Below are 12,510 nucleotides of genomic sequence, written 5' to 3' on the forward strand. Positions count from 1 at the left end.
TCTCTACTAAAAATACAAAAAATTAGCTGGGCATGGTGGCGCATGCCTGTAATCCCAGCTACTCAGGAGGCTGAGGCAGGAGAATTGCCTGAACCCAGGAGGCGGAGGTTGCGGTGAGCCAAGATCACACCATTGCACTCCAGCCTGGGTAACATGAGCGAAACTCTGTCTCAAAAAAAAAAAATAAAAAAATAAAATAAAAAAAAATTTAAAAAATTGGCCGGGCGTGGTGGCTCAAACCTGTAATCCCAGCACTTTGGGAGGCCAAGGCGGGTGGATCACGAGGTCAAGAGATCGAGACCATCATGGTCAACATGGTGAAACCCCGTCTCTACTAATACAAAAAAAAAATTAGCTGGGCATGGTGGCGCGTGCCTGTAATCCCAGCTACTCAGGAGGCTGAGGCAGGAGAATTGCCTGAACCCAGGAGGTGGAGGTTGCAGTGAGCCGAGATCGCGCCATTGTACTCCAGCCTGGGCAACAAGAGCGAAACTCCGTCTCAAAAAAAAAAAAAAAAATTTAAAAAATTTAAAAAACTAAAAACTGCATTGTGTCAACAGAAAAGACATCCACTAAAAAAAAAAAAGAAAGAAAGAAAGAAAAAACTGCATAGTATACTTTATGGCAAGAGATTCCATGGCTTTTTATCAGATTCTGAAAGGGTCTGTGACCCTAACAAAGTTAAAGAATACAAAACAGAAACCCTTGCTCTAATCCAGGTGAGTCTTTGAGATAAAGGAGATGGACTGAAAAATCAGCTGAATCTTCCCACTGAGCTAGAAGAGAATGCTAAGCAGAGAAGGCAAAGACAGACCACAGGCCAACTGGACAGCTGATCCACAGCCAGGACTGGTCCACACTTTGCACAGAGGAGGAAGGACCCAGCCAGGATCGACACCCCATGTAATATTTTGAGAGTCCTACTCCCAGAAGCTCTTCCCAGGGGCCTGCTCTCTCGACTGTGCCCTGGCCTGATGGAAGGAGCGTTCCAACCCAAGCTGCAGTTGAGGACCATGAGTACATGCAGTTCTGACATCCGCTCCGTAAATGAGGCTCGTACTCAGCCTCCCAGCATGGCCTGGCTGCTCTTACTCCTACTGGAGGAGGCGAGAAAGACAGACCAGTGAGAGTCCTCTGCTGCCTGGATGGAGGGATCCTCCAAAAGATGCCGGGTCCTGTGTGCCTTCAGGGCTCCCCACCCTGCCCTGCTGTTGCCCAGCCCTCTGCATAGCCCTTCAGTGAGTCTGGTCCCTGAGCAGTGGCCTCCTCAGCACCCCTCTATGGACCGGCCCCAGGCAGGAAAGGGTGCTGGCTACATGTGCTCCCCCCACATCCGGGTTTACTTGTTTGGAGGCTCGGGTCGCGGACTTGTCTTTCTGCTGTTGTTTCTGTTGCCAGCCCCTCATGCCCTTCTTTCTCACTTGCTCGCCAGCCGACTCCCCCTGCAGCTCTACCTTCTTCGTCACTTGGAAGGGCTTTTTCTCCCCTTTTAGTCTCAGCTCCTGGATCAGTTGCCTGCCCATGAAGAAGAAGTGAGTGTCATGGGGGTTAGGGATGCACCACGCAGGCAGGCATTCTCCTTGGGGGGATGGACATGACTTGGCGAAGAGGTAGCGAGTTCCACGTGCCCTCCTCCAACATATCTAGTCTGCACAAGTGACTGAAGGTCAAGGAGCAGGGTGTGGAGGAAAGCATCATTCCACCGCCCACACCATCCCCCACGTGGGAATGCATCCAAGGAGAGATGTGCAGTAAGGGGGCTATACCCTAGTCCACCACACTGCTATCTGTTCCCCACTTCCCAGCAGGCCAGTCGCCATCCATGGTAGGTGCTGGGGAGAGGGTGTGGGTAGGAAGCTAAAGCCAGAGGCTCCCATATTGGGCCATGTCATGTGCTGGGCCTCTCTGGCCAATGGATCCTGAGAGTGGACAAAAAGTGATATCATATAGCAGAAATCACTCAGTCTCATGAGTCAGGACACAGGGGAGTTCTGGTCCCTCTTCTGTCATCAACTTTCTCTGTGATCCCTTCTCTGCTCTGACCTCTCTCTCCATAAAATGAGCTGGTAGGAGAGGACTGGACTCAGTGGATGAGTGCCCCCAGCTCCTGGAGTTTATGCCTGTGTGAATCCATGAGGCAGCTTTGAGGGGTGGCCATCCTCGGGAGTGAGTTTCTAGAAACAGCTACCCCGAGGCCAGGTGCGGTGGCTCACGCCTGTAATCCCAGCACTTTGGGAGGCTGAGGCAGGCGGATCACGAGGTCAAGAGAATGAGACCATCCTGGCCAACATGGTGAAACCCCGTCTCTACAAAAAATTTTTAAAAAGACATTTAAAAAAAAAGAGAAAAGAAACAGCTACTCCTCTCCACTTCACATAGGGAATCTTCCAATTCCTTGTGAGACCAGGGCAGATGTTCATCTGGCAACTTTCTTTTTTTGCTTTTCTTTGAGACAAGGTCTGACTCTGACGCCCAGGCTGGAGTGCAGTGGTGCAATCGCAGCTCACTGCAGCTTGCCCCGCCCCAGGCTCAGGTGATTCTCCTGCCTCAGCCTCCAGAGTAGCTGGGAGTATAGGCACATGCAACCATGTCTGGCTAATTTTCCTTTTTGTTATTTTGTAGAGAAGGGGTTTCACCATATTGCCCAGGCTGGTCTTGAACTCCTGGGCTCATGCCATCCACCTGCCTTGGCCTTCTAAAGTGCTGGAACTACAGGCACGAACCACGGCGCCTGGCTCCTCTGGCAACTTTCATGGCTGGGGACTCTCCCTGCCATTCCAGGCCACTCAGCCAACAGATCACACACAAGCCCCAGAACCCCCCACCGACCTCATCCCGGAAGCCTTCCTACCGGGCACACGCCTCCCGAGCCCTGGAAGCAACAGTATTCTGGAAGAGGGAGTTGTTGTCCTGGAAAAATTTCTCATACTTCTCTGAATTCAGACTGGGATAAATCAGCCGGAACCCTCCACATTTATCCTTCTCATGCATTTCAGCTTTCTTTAACTGCACGGCCCGGAAACCCTTGGCTTCCTCAATCCTGTTGGGAAGCAGAACATGGCACTGCTGTTAAGTTTTCTTGGGACAAAGCCTGGAAGGGACATGCCCAAGCTGGAGGTCATCTAGGGCCAGATGGAAGCCTTGTATGTAATGGCAGTCAATCAGGATTTGCTAATAAATGCAGGACTGTTTCCCTGAAAGGAGAATCTAGCCCTCCTGGGACAGCCAGCGTCATAATACACTAAGAGCTGGTGAGCACAGTCTTTCTGAAAGCTCACCAAATTCTGTCCTGTTCCAAGTAAAACCCGTTTTCCCCTCGGCTTAGTTCTGACTAGGCAGACTGTCTCCACCTTCCCATTCCCTGCCCTGATTACCCTCCCCTAGAGAGTGGCAGCTTGTACTTTTGCTGAATTTGAGGGCTTCCTGAATAAGCTTGATGACACTTTACGAGCTGCAATGATCTCATTCTTCCTCACAGCCCCCCAGGGAAGTGGGGGTCAAGTAGGGAGAAATGATAAGCCCCCTTTTATAGCAGGGAAATCCAGAGCCACAGAAATATCCAGGGCCAAGTAATGAGGAGACTGATTCAGAGAAGGCCCTTAACTTGACAGCTGCTCCTCAACAGGACACTGCCTCCTTCTCGAGGAGTTTAGAGATGGCAGTGCATGGCGGAAGGCATCCTGGAATCCTAGGCAGCAGACCCACTGGGCTCTGGGTCCAGAGCTGTCATTTATCAGCAGTAAATGATCTTCCCAGTCTGCCTAGTCAGAACTAGGCCGAGGGGAAAATGGGTTTTACTTGGACCTTGTGCAAGTCAGTTTCCCTTCTGGAGTCTTGGTTTCCTTGGCTTCCGGAACAAGGCCACACAGCATCCCACCCTACCTACCTGCCCACTCCTTACAGAGAAGACAGTGCAAGTGCCTGAGAAACATGGTGCCATCCAAACATAAATGCCATTTGTGGCATCAGTTCTAGAAGCTCAACCCCCGAGGATTAGACTAGCTCTGCTCATGAGGAGTGCAGGGGGCTGTAGCAGGCTCTGAAAAGCAACACAGGGTCCCCTTGACTAGGCTCAGAGTCTCCTGACACTAGAATTACTCTCCAGAATGGAAGCCCCAGTTACAAGGCAAGTGCTGCCGACAGGAAGCAAGGAACATTAGCTCCTGGCAAAACGGGAACATGGAGAAGGACAGACACAGCTTTCTTTATAGCAAAAATGAACGAATGGTTTTATTTTTATATTGGTAATTCCTAAAGCTTCACATAATGTTAATTTCTGTCCATTAAACACAGCTATATAGCTGTAACTTAATCTCCTATTTCTAGGAACAAAGGAATATTCAGAGTAAAACTATTCAAACTGCTGCCAATACAAACTCATTTTCCAAGTGGGATTATCATTTGTTTCAATGACCCCCTCCAGCTCTAGGCGAGATTCTAATAGCCTTCAATATACATTACAGTGCCAGGCACTATGCTAAGCCTTTCATGTGCATTATCTCATTTAATTCGCCCAACAACCTTATGTATCATAGCTCCATTTCACAGAAAGATGACTGAGGCTTAGAGAAGTGACAGAAAGGCCACATAACCAGTAGGCTGACGAATCATAATTTGGACCAGGACAGACCATTCTTATTGGGAGCGGGGGAGTCAGAGAGAGAGCGGCGCCCATGGCTGGGGAGTGCTACTGTACCTCATCTCCCGAGAATAACACTGCTGCAGGAACTGCCCTCGTTGTCTCTCCTCCTCCAAGACTTTCTTCTTGTCACAGTTTTCCAGGTTGATCAGGACCAAGGTGTCATACAGCAGACCGTCTTTCACTTCTTTATCCAGCCGAGAGTCGGTGGAGAAGCTTGGGGAGTGGTTGACCTGTGAGAGCAAGATTGGCAGCTGGGGACAAGGCCATGCAGAGTGAAGGCAGAGAGTGAGGCCGAGATGCCTCCTCCAGGGTGCCCACCTCAGGGTCCTGACTACCAAGATGAGAGGAAGGGAGGGGAGAGAGCATCTGGACTGGAGCCACAGTGAAAAAAGGAGGAAGTGGAACTCCCTCTAGTTAAACCAGCTTTTATCTCGGTCCTTTCTTCTTTGGGAGCATCAGGATTACCCTCTCTTTGGCGTGTGTGTTTCACTCCATCTGGGGCGCATGTGTTCTCTCATGTGCACTGGGCATCCAGAGAGCAGGATGGAAGGGGTCCTGCTCAAAGGGACAGGCTCAGACGCAGGAGGTAGAGAGGAAAGGTATTCAGGAGCCCGGCCAGGGTGGAGGGGAGACAGGTGGGAGGAGGGAGAGGACTCATTCCTGCCCACTGAAAAGTCTGTATTGTTTGGAGGCACCATGTGACATCTGTAGATTTCTAGAAGTTTCTGAAGGACTTGCTCCTGGTGGATCATTCTGCTCTTTGGGTAAGAGCTGCAAACAAGCACATCCCTCTTCCCATCATACCTGGAAACAAGGGCTGGGACTGGAAGAAGGGCAAAGCTGCGGAACCTAACCTGTCTTCTCGGGTTCTCCACCCTAAAGTCTGACTGTGTCACTGCACCTGGCACTAGCACCCTTCGCTCTTCACAATGCTCCCTGAAGGGCCATGTGAAAGGGTTCCTGGGGACAATTCAATCAGGAAGAGAGGCAGCCACCAGGAAAGCTTCTCCCCCTCCTCGCACCGCCCCATGGGTCTCGGGGAGGCAGGAAACTCGCTGCATGGCCCCCACATTTCTGTGGCAGCAGGCCCCAGGCCACTCTCTGCTGGTGCGTGTGAACCGAGTAGTCCAGGACCCTAAGAGTGGGGCACTGCTCCCGTCTGATACTGAACGTTGCCAACCCAGCTTTGATGAAGAACACTCCCTTTCTGGGAGACAACTCTGTTACAAAAGGTCGAGGCGTCTTTAGAATCACTCTGTGTCTAAGATCAACATTTCCAAGTCTGAGTGGACCTCAAGAAGGCATAGGGAATGCTCTAATTCCCAGCTGTCTACCCCCCTCTGGTGGCCACTTCTCAGCTACAAGAGAAGCCCCAGGCAGCCTGCATCATGGGAGGAAGTGGCTGGGGAAGTTGAAACAATTCATGTGAGCTGGGAGGGCAGATCCTTGAAGTTGGCTGGCCCCAAGAACAGGAGTCCATTTTCGCCCCTCGCCCAAACTTCCCTACCTCCAGCAGCCAGGGTTTGAGTTTGCAATCCAGCAAAATGTCGAAGCCCAGAATCTCAAAGCAGGCGCTGTTCAGTGTGTGGTTGGGGAAGCAGGTGTGGTAGTTATGCCTGATGATGGGGTGGGCCGAGATGAGGGTCTTGATGATGACGTCCTCAATATCCCTCCATATCTGCTCCACATTGTAGCTGTGGTCCTCCATGTATGCGTTGAAGGTGGAGAGCTTTCTGGAAGGAAACCACAGACCAGGAGGCAGTGCAGCTGGCCTCTGGTCATCCGAGGCTATGGCACGCTGGAAACCAGGAACTCCTGGTGGAGACAAGGCTCTAGAGACAGTGGGGACGAATGCCTAGGAGCCAAGGTGACACCTGGGCTGTGTCAGTGCCAGAGAAGGCCCCCAGGAATCCCAGGGCCTCACCCTCCAAGCCTCCAGAGCCCCAAGGTGGTTGCAGATGCAGTCACATAAGACATGGTCATTTTCACTGTGACCCAGAAAACATTTATCAGCAGGGGAAGAGAGGAAGAAAGAAAACCCCCTGACACCATGGTTTTACTTTGGCAGCAATGATTCCTCAGCCTTTGGTGTTTATTAGAAGCAAGTGGGGAGCCTTTTAAGAACGCTGATACCTGGGTCCCACCTCAGCTGAGGGGATTCTAGGGACACTAACTACACAGAAATCTTGTTTTAGGGCTGCCCACGAGGAAAAGGTATCCCAGGGCATGTCCACAGATAAGGTTACCAACTGTGCCAGGCAAACTGGACTGTCCCAATTTTAGAACTGAAAGTCCTGAATTCCAGGAAACCCCTCAGTCATGGGCAAACAGACACAGCTGGACACCTGATCACAGGGGAACTCAGAGATGTCTGCCTCATGCGGAACAGTTCATGAGGAAATACCTGAGTGGGTGCTCAGCCAGCTCTGAACTGGGCATTACAGAGAGAGGACGGATCTCACAGATCCAAGAGGCAATGGTGGGGACGGACATTCGCCCCCTCACATCTACACACGTGCACAGAGAGCCAAAGTGGAAGTGGGACTGTGGAAGGAGGAGGTGCAGGGGAGTGAAAAGAAGAAAGAATGAAGAAGACAAGAGACATGGCTCATCCAGGCAGTTCCAAAAGCCCAACTAGACCCCAGTCCAATGGGTCAAGAAGGAGGAAGCAAGGTCAGCCAGACAGTGAGCATTTGATAAGGGCCTTTGGTGCATGCAAAGCTTCATACAAGAAGGAGACACTAGAAACCATCACTTTTGTCATGGAAAGCCTCAGGACCATTCAGGGAGTCAACACACATGTGAAACAACCAAGGATGTATTTATATAGAGACAGATAAGCAAAGGCTACTCAATATAGAGGCCACCTCCTCCACGTGCCATTGTCAGAGAACAGTGTTACACATACATGGATTTTCCAGATCACTTTAAGCCAATTTTTTCAAGTGGAATAAATGCATTTAATATGCCTAATTGGGAAATAAATTTTCCTGAAATAGATTATACACTTCCCTGACAACATATAACATAACCTTTTCTTGATGACTCAGGGCTCATCACAATGAATATACTTTATTGTGTAATTTCATAATGCCCAGTGGTGAGTCAATTCAATTTAATATCAGCCATGTGCTGAGCACACTGAAAGATGAAAATGGCTTGGTGTCTGCCCCAGAGTCCTGCCAGGTTTTCAGGTTTTCTGTCTTCACTGTGACCACAGCACTGCTCCTTCTGAGTTTGTCCCCCAGTGGGGTATTGACAGGGAGTGCAGTTGACCTCAACTGCCAACTTTGGGGTAGATGAGACAGTCAGTATGAGAAGCAGATTGTTTCAAAAGATAGAGAGGAAGAAGAAGAAAGGAGAAAGAAAAAGGGAAGGAGAGGAGGAAAGAAGAACTCTGCCCAGCAATATGGGAAGAACCCCAAAGGCCAGAGCACCATTGTAACGCTCAAGGAGCAAAGTACAACTAGGGACACAAGACAAACGTGCACTGGGCAAAGAGCAGCCATGGGCAATGACTAGTGTTGACTGTATTGTAAAAATACAAAGATTAGCCAGGCGTGGTGGCAGGCACCTGTAATTCCAGCTACTCGGGAGGCTGAAGCAGGAGATTCGCTTGACCCGGGAGTTGGAAGTTGCAGTGAACTGAGATCGTGCCATTGCACCAGCCTGGGTGTCAAGAGTAAGCCTCCGTCTCAAGAAAACAAAAGGCAGTGCCCTGCCCATGAAGTGGATGACATGGGCAGCATGGCTTAGTCGGTAAGGGCACCAACTTAGGGGCCAGGCTGCCCTGGTTTCAATCCCAGCTTCCTAGCTGTGCCACCTAGCGTAAGTAACTTAACTTTTTCACACCTCAGTTTCCTAATATGCAGAATAGGGATGATGATAATGCCGACTTCATAGTGCTGTTGTGAGGAGGATTAAGTGGTTTCAAGTATGCAAATTATCACTAGGAAAAGAAATGTGCAAGCTCTCCAGCCCTGGAGATGAGAAGGTAGAGATGGGGAAATTAGGCAGGAAGACCAATTTGGAGTGCTGGGGTGGAGGCAAGGAGAGAGAACACACCCACACACACTGGGAAATGCGGAGCTGAAGATGTCCAGGTGGAACTGAGGACAGATGGGCCCAGAGCCCAAGGGAAAGAGGATGAACCCAGCAAGGGCAGGCAGAGGCCACAGGGGCAGATGGCTGCTCCGGGAGAGAGTGGATGGAGAAGCACCGTGTGGTGAGACGGAGATGAACAGAGGAAGCGGGAAGTGAAAGAGGCAAAACAACACTTGAAGACTTTGCACCCTCACCTTAGTTCGGCTACCCCAAGACACCACTCCATCACAGCCAAGGGGGCTCAGAGCCTGCTGTTGGGGTGTCAGTTCTCATCGGATGAGGGAAATGAGAACCCTTCCATTCTGTGCCCTTAGACTAAGGAAAAATGACGGTAACCATGAACACTGTCTGCGTTGCCATCACAAGTCATTTGAGCCTCGCAGAGACCCTGTTAGGTGGCAGGGCAGGGCAGGGAGTCTCGTCACATTCATCCTCCAGACCAAGAAATGCAGGCTCAGAGAGATGAAGTAACTTGTCCAAGCTTGGTTGGCAAGTGTCGGAGCTGGGACTACAAGCTAGGCCTCCCAGAGTGCCGACGCTCAGAACGCAGCAATGCAAGAGGCTCAGCTGGTGCCCACAGTCCAGGTGGGGAGGAGAGGAGGAAGTGGCAGAGCTTCAGGCAGCACAGGTGGCTGGCATCTTCCGAAAAAGGTGGAGACTGCCTCTGATCAGCCTCACACATCCCCTTCAAGTGGGTTTAACTTAGTGATTTTCTGTGTGCTTTTTGAAATGCTGCCACTGAGGGGGTCATGAAATGTCACATGCCTCTCTGATGGTCTGAAGCAACCCACTTGCCTGTTCAGCAGTCCTTTGAAGCCTGGTGCAGTAGGAAGAGAGTGAGCCCTGGGGTCTAACAGACCTGGCTTCTCCACCCCGTCTAGCAGTCACAGCTGTGGGACCTGGGGCAACTCATGCAACCTCTGAGACTTAGTTTCCTCATCTGTAAGATGGAGATGGCACCTAACTGACAGTTCTCCACCAACAGAGGGTAGATAATAATGCTTTTGCCATAGTGTTGCTGTGAAAAATTCAACAATAAAAAATGCACATAAAGCACTGAGCACAGGCCCACACACACATGAAGCCCTCAGAAATACTTGCTCCTTTTCCCTTCCCCCTTTGCCTGGTCAAGTTCACATTCCTCAGTCCCCCGTTTTCTTAAAACTCAAATGAGACCCGATTAGACAATAAGAGGAATGGAAAAGCCTCTCGTGAAGATACTTTCATAAACTGCTCTCAATTTCCCCCCTTCTGGGGAAACTTCAAGCCAGCTAGCCACATGTCAGGGCACTGTGACACATCATTTGAGAATCTCTAGTGGAGCAACATCTCGGGGAACACAAGCGAAGCCACTGACTGCCTGGCAAGTCCTTCTCACCTGGCAGACTAGCAACCAATAAATAATCTGTTGATTTGGAAATATCAGAAGGGCCAACTATAATAAGGGTATGTTTTGGTGTGTGTATATATTCTGCTGGGGAAACAGTTCATGTTTATCTCTCCTCCTCCCAGCCTCCCAGGATTTACGATGGGGCCTTCTTTTAATGATTAACAGCCAAGAGGGCAGAGATGAAGGAATCTGTTCTGGGTTGCGAAGCAAAGAAGTACTTTCTGAGACCATGTGACCCAAGATGGAAACACTGATGGGGACTGACAGGGTTTGGGTAGAATCCCAGAAAGCAGCTCGGAGGGAAAGGAAAGGAAAGAAAACTGAAGCCACTTCCTTACCTCTTGCTGCCAGAGTGAGCATCTCGACTGAAGTTGGAACTGTGTTTATTAATGGAATAATTAGTCAGGTGCATGCAGATATTATCCTGGGGAAAGAGACAAACATTGGTGGGGTCAGCTTGGAAGGGCAGGCCCCCTGCTTCCTCTCTGTGCCCTCCCAAGGCCCCTGGGGTTTAAAAGGATGGAAAGAAAGGGAAGTTTTAGGGCTTATTTAGTGTGGCAAAATAGAGGAAGTAAGAAGGGGTGTCCTGCTGCCTCCAGCCTAAGAAACTCCGATTTTTCCTGAGATTGAATGGTGCCCTGCCTGAGAAAAACTTCAGAAGTCCTGGGGGTCCAGGAAAGTGGGGGATGGCAGGGTAGCTCACCCATGACCTTTTCTCTTTGAGGACCCCTGAACTGTGGTTCTGGCTTTGGAGTCAGACCTGTGGTCAGACCTGGCCGCAAGCCCCAGATTCGCCTCTTCCTAGGTATGTAACCTTGGACAAGTCCTTTATGCTCTGGGTTTTAATCCCATCATCTGTAAAATGGGGATAATAATCCCTCTCTGTGAGGGTTCCTGGGAGTGCAAAGTGAAACCTGGCACATAGCAAATGCTCAACAAATGACACTCACGATGTCTTGAGAATGTGGATTTAACTAGAAATTTTTTTTAAATCATGCTATGGGGGTAGGGTGAGGAGGGTGAGGTAGGGTGTCCCCTTAGTTCACCAGGTTGTCTGTGCAAGGGCTGGAGTATGAGGTCGTTGCAAAGCGGACCAGTCCTTCATTGTACACAAAAATCCTGAGAGGGTCACAGGATGTCACCAGTACATAAATCCGTAGGTCAAACTTAAACCCATCAATGATAAAGGGCTGGAAGGAGAGAACAGAAGTCAGACATGCATCAGAGGAGAAATTTACACTTGAAAATCACTAGCTCCTGCCTTGTTTCCATGGAGTTGGCTTCAACATCGCCTAGTGTTGTGGAGGGCAGGCTTGGCCAGGGTCAGGCAGGGGAACAAGGAGACGTGGGCTCTGTGTCCCAACATGTGACCCTGTGGAGGTCACTAAACCACACGGTGCCTTGGTTTCTTGACCTGTCAAGTGACACAAGTAACCACCTCTAAGAGGCATCTTGGCAACCAAACAAAGTGACATTAAAAACTTCTCTGAGGCCAGGTGCAGTGGCTCATGCCTGTAATCCTAGCACTTTGGGAGGCTGAGGTGGGTGGATCATCTGAGGTCAGGAGTTCGAGACCAGCCTGGCCAACATGGCAAAACTCTGTCTCTACTAAAAATACAAAATTAGCCAGGCATGGTGGTGAGTACCTATAATCTCAGCTACTCAGGAGGCTGAAATAGGAGACTCGCTTGAACCCCATGGGGCGGAGGTTGCAATGAGCTGAGATGGCGCCATTTCACTCCAGCCTGGATGAAAGAATGAAACTCCATCTCAAAAAAAAAAAAAGTCCGCTGATGGGCCAGGTGCAGTGGTTCATGTCTGTAATCCCAACACTTTGGGAGGCCAAGGCAGGAGGACTGCAACATAATGAGACCTTGTCTCTACTAAAATTCAAAAAACATTATCCAAGTATAGTGGTGCATGCCTGTAGTCGTAGCTACTCAGGAGGCTGAGGTGGAAGGACTGCTTGAGCCTGGGAGGTTGAGGCTGCAGTGAGCCCTGATCACACCACTGCACTCCAGCCTGGGTGAGAGAGCAAGACCCTGTGTCAAAAATATACGTGTATTTGATAGGCCAGGCACAGTGGTTCACACTGGGAATCTCAGCACTTTGTGAGGCTGAGTCAGGAGGATCTCTTGAGCCTAGGAGTTTAAGACCAGCCTCGGCAACATAGAGACCCTATCTCTACAAAGAAATTCTTTTTGGCCAGGCACGGTGGCTCACACCTGTAATCCCAGCACTTTGGGAGGCCAAGGCAGGTGGGTCATCTAAGGTCAGGAGTTTGAGACCAGCCTGACCAATACGGTGAAACCCCATCTTAAAAATATAAATATAAAATAAAAATTAAAAATTAAATAAAATTTTTAAATTAAAA

At 49.9% G+C, this 12,510-nt stretch overlaps 1 protein-coding gene across 3 annotated transcripts in view; it reads right to left on the reverse strand.

Moving 5' to 3' along the window:
* Positions 1-12,510, reverse strand: part of TTLL6 (tubulin tyrosine ligase like 6) — a 55,176-nt gene that overhangs the window by 21,871 nt on the left and 20,795 nt on the right. For 2 of the 3 annotated variants that reach the window (XM_064367431.1, XM_064367433.1), the window contains exons 7-12: positions 11,183-11,326; positions 10,475-10,560; positions 6,150-6,375; positions 4,697-4,872; positions 2,852-3,040; positions 1,344-1,515 (exon numbers count right to left, since the gene is read on the reverse strand). In XM_064367431.1, coding sequence (XP_064223501.1) covers positions 1,344-1,515; positions 2,852-3,040; positions 4,697-4,872; positions 6,150-6,375; positions 10,475-10,560; positions 11,183-11,326 — 993 coding nt within the window. Of the gene's footprint in view, positions 1-1,343; positions 1,516-2,851; positions 3,041-4,696; positions 4,873-6,149; positions 6,376-8,940; positions 9,074-10,474; positions 10,561-11,182; positions 11,327-12,510 lie in introns of those variants that run through there. The other variant, XM_064367432.1, reaches the window with a different exon arrangement.

The sequence above is a fragment of the Aotus nancymaae genome, unplaced genomic scaffold, assembly GCF_030222135.1.
Source record: "Aotus nancymaae isolate 86718 unplaced genomic scaffold, 86718_ANA_hifiasm-v0.15.2.pri h1tg000072l, whole genome shotgun sequence".
Lineage (NCBI taxonomy): Eukaryota > Metazoa > Chordata > Mammalia > Primates > Aotidae > Aotus > Aotus nancymaae.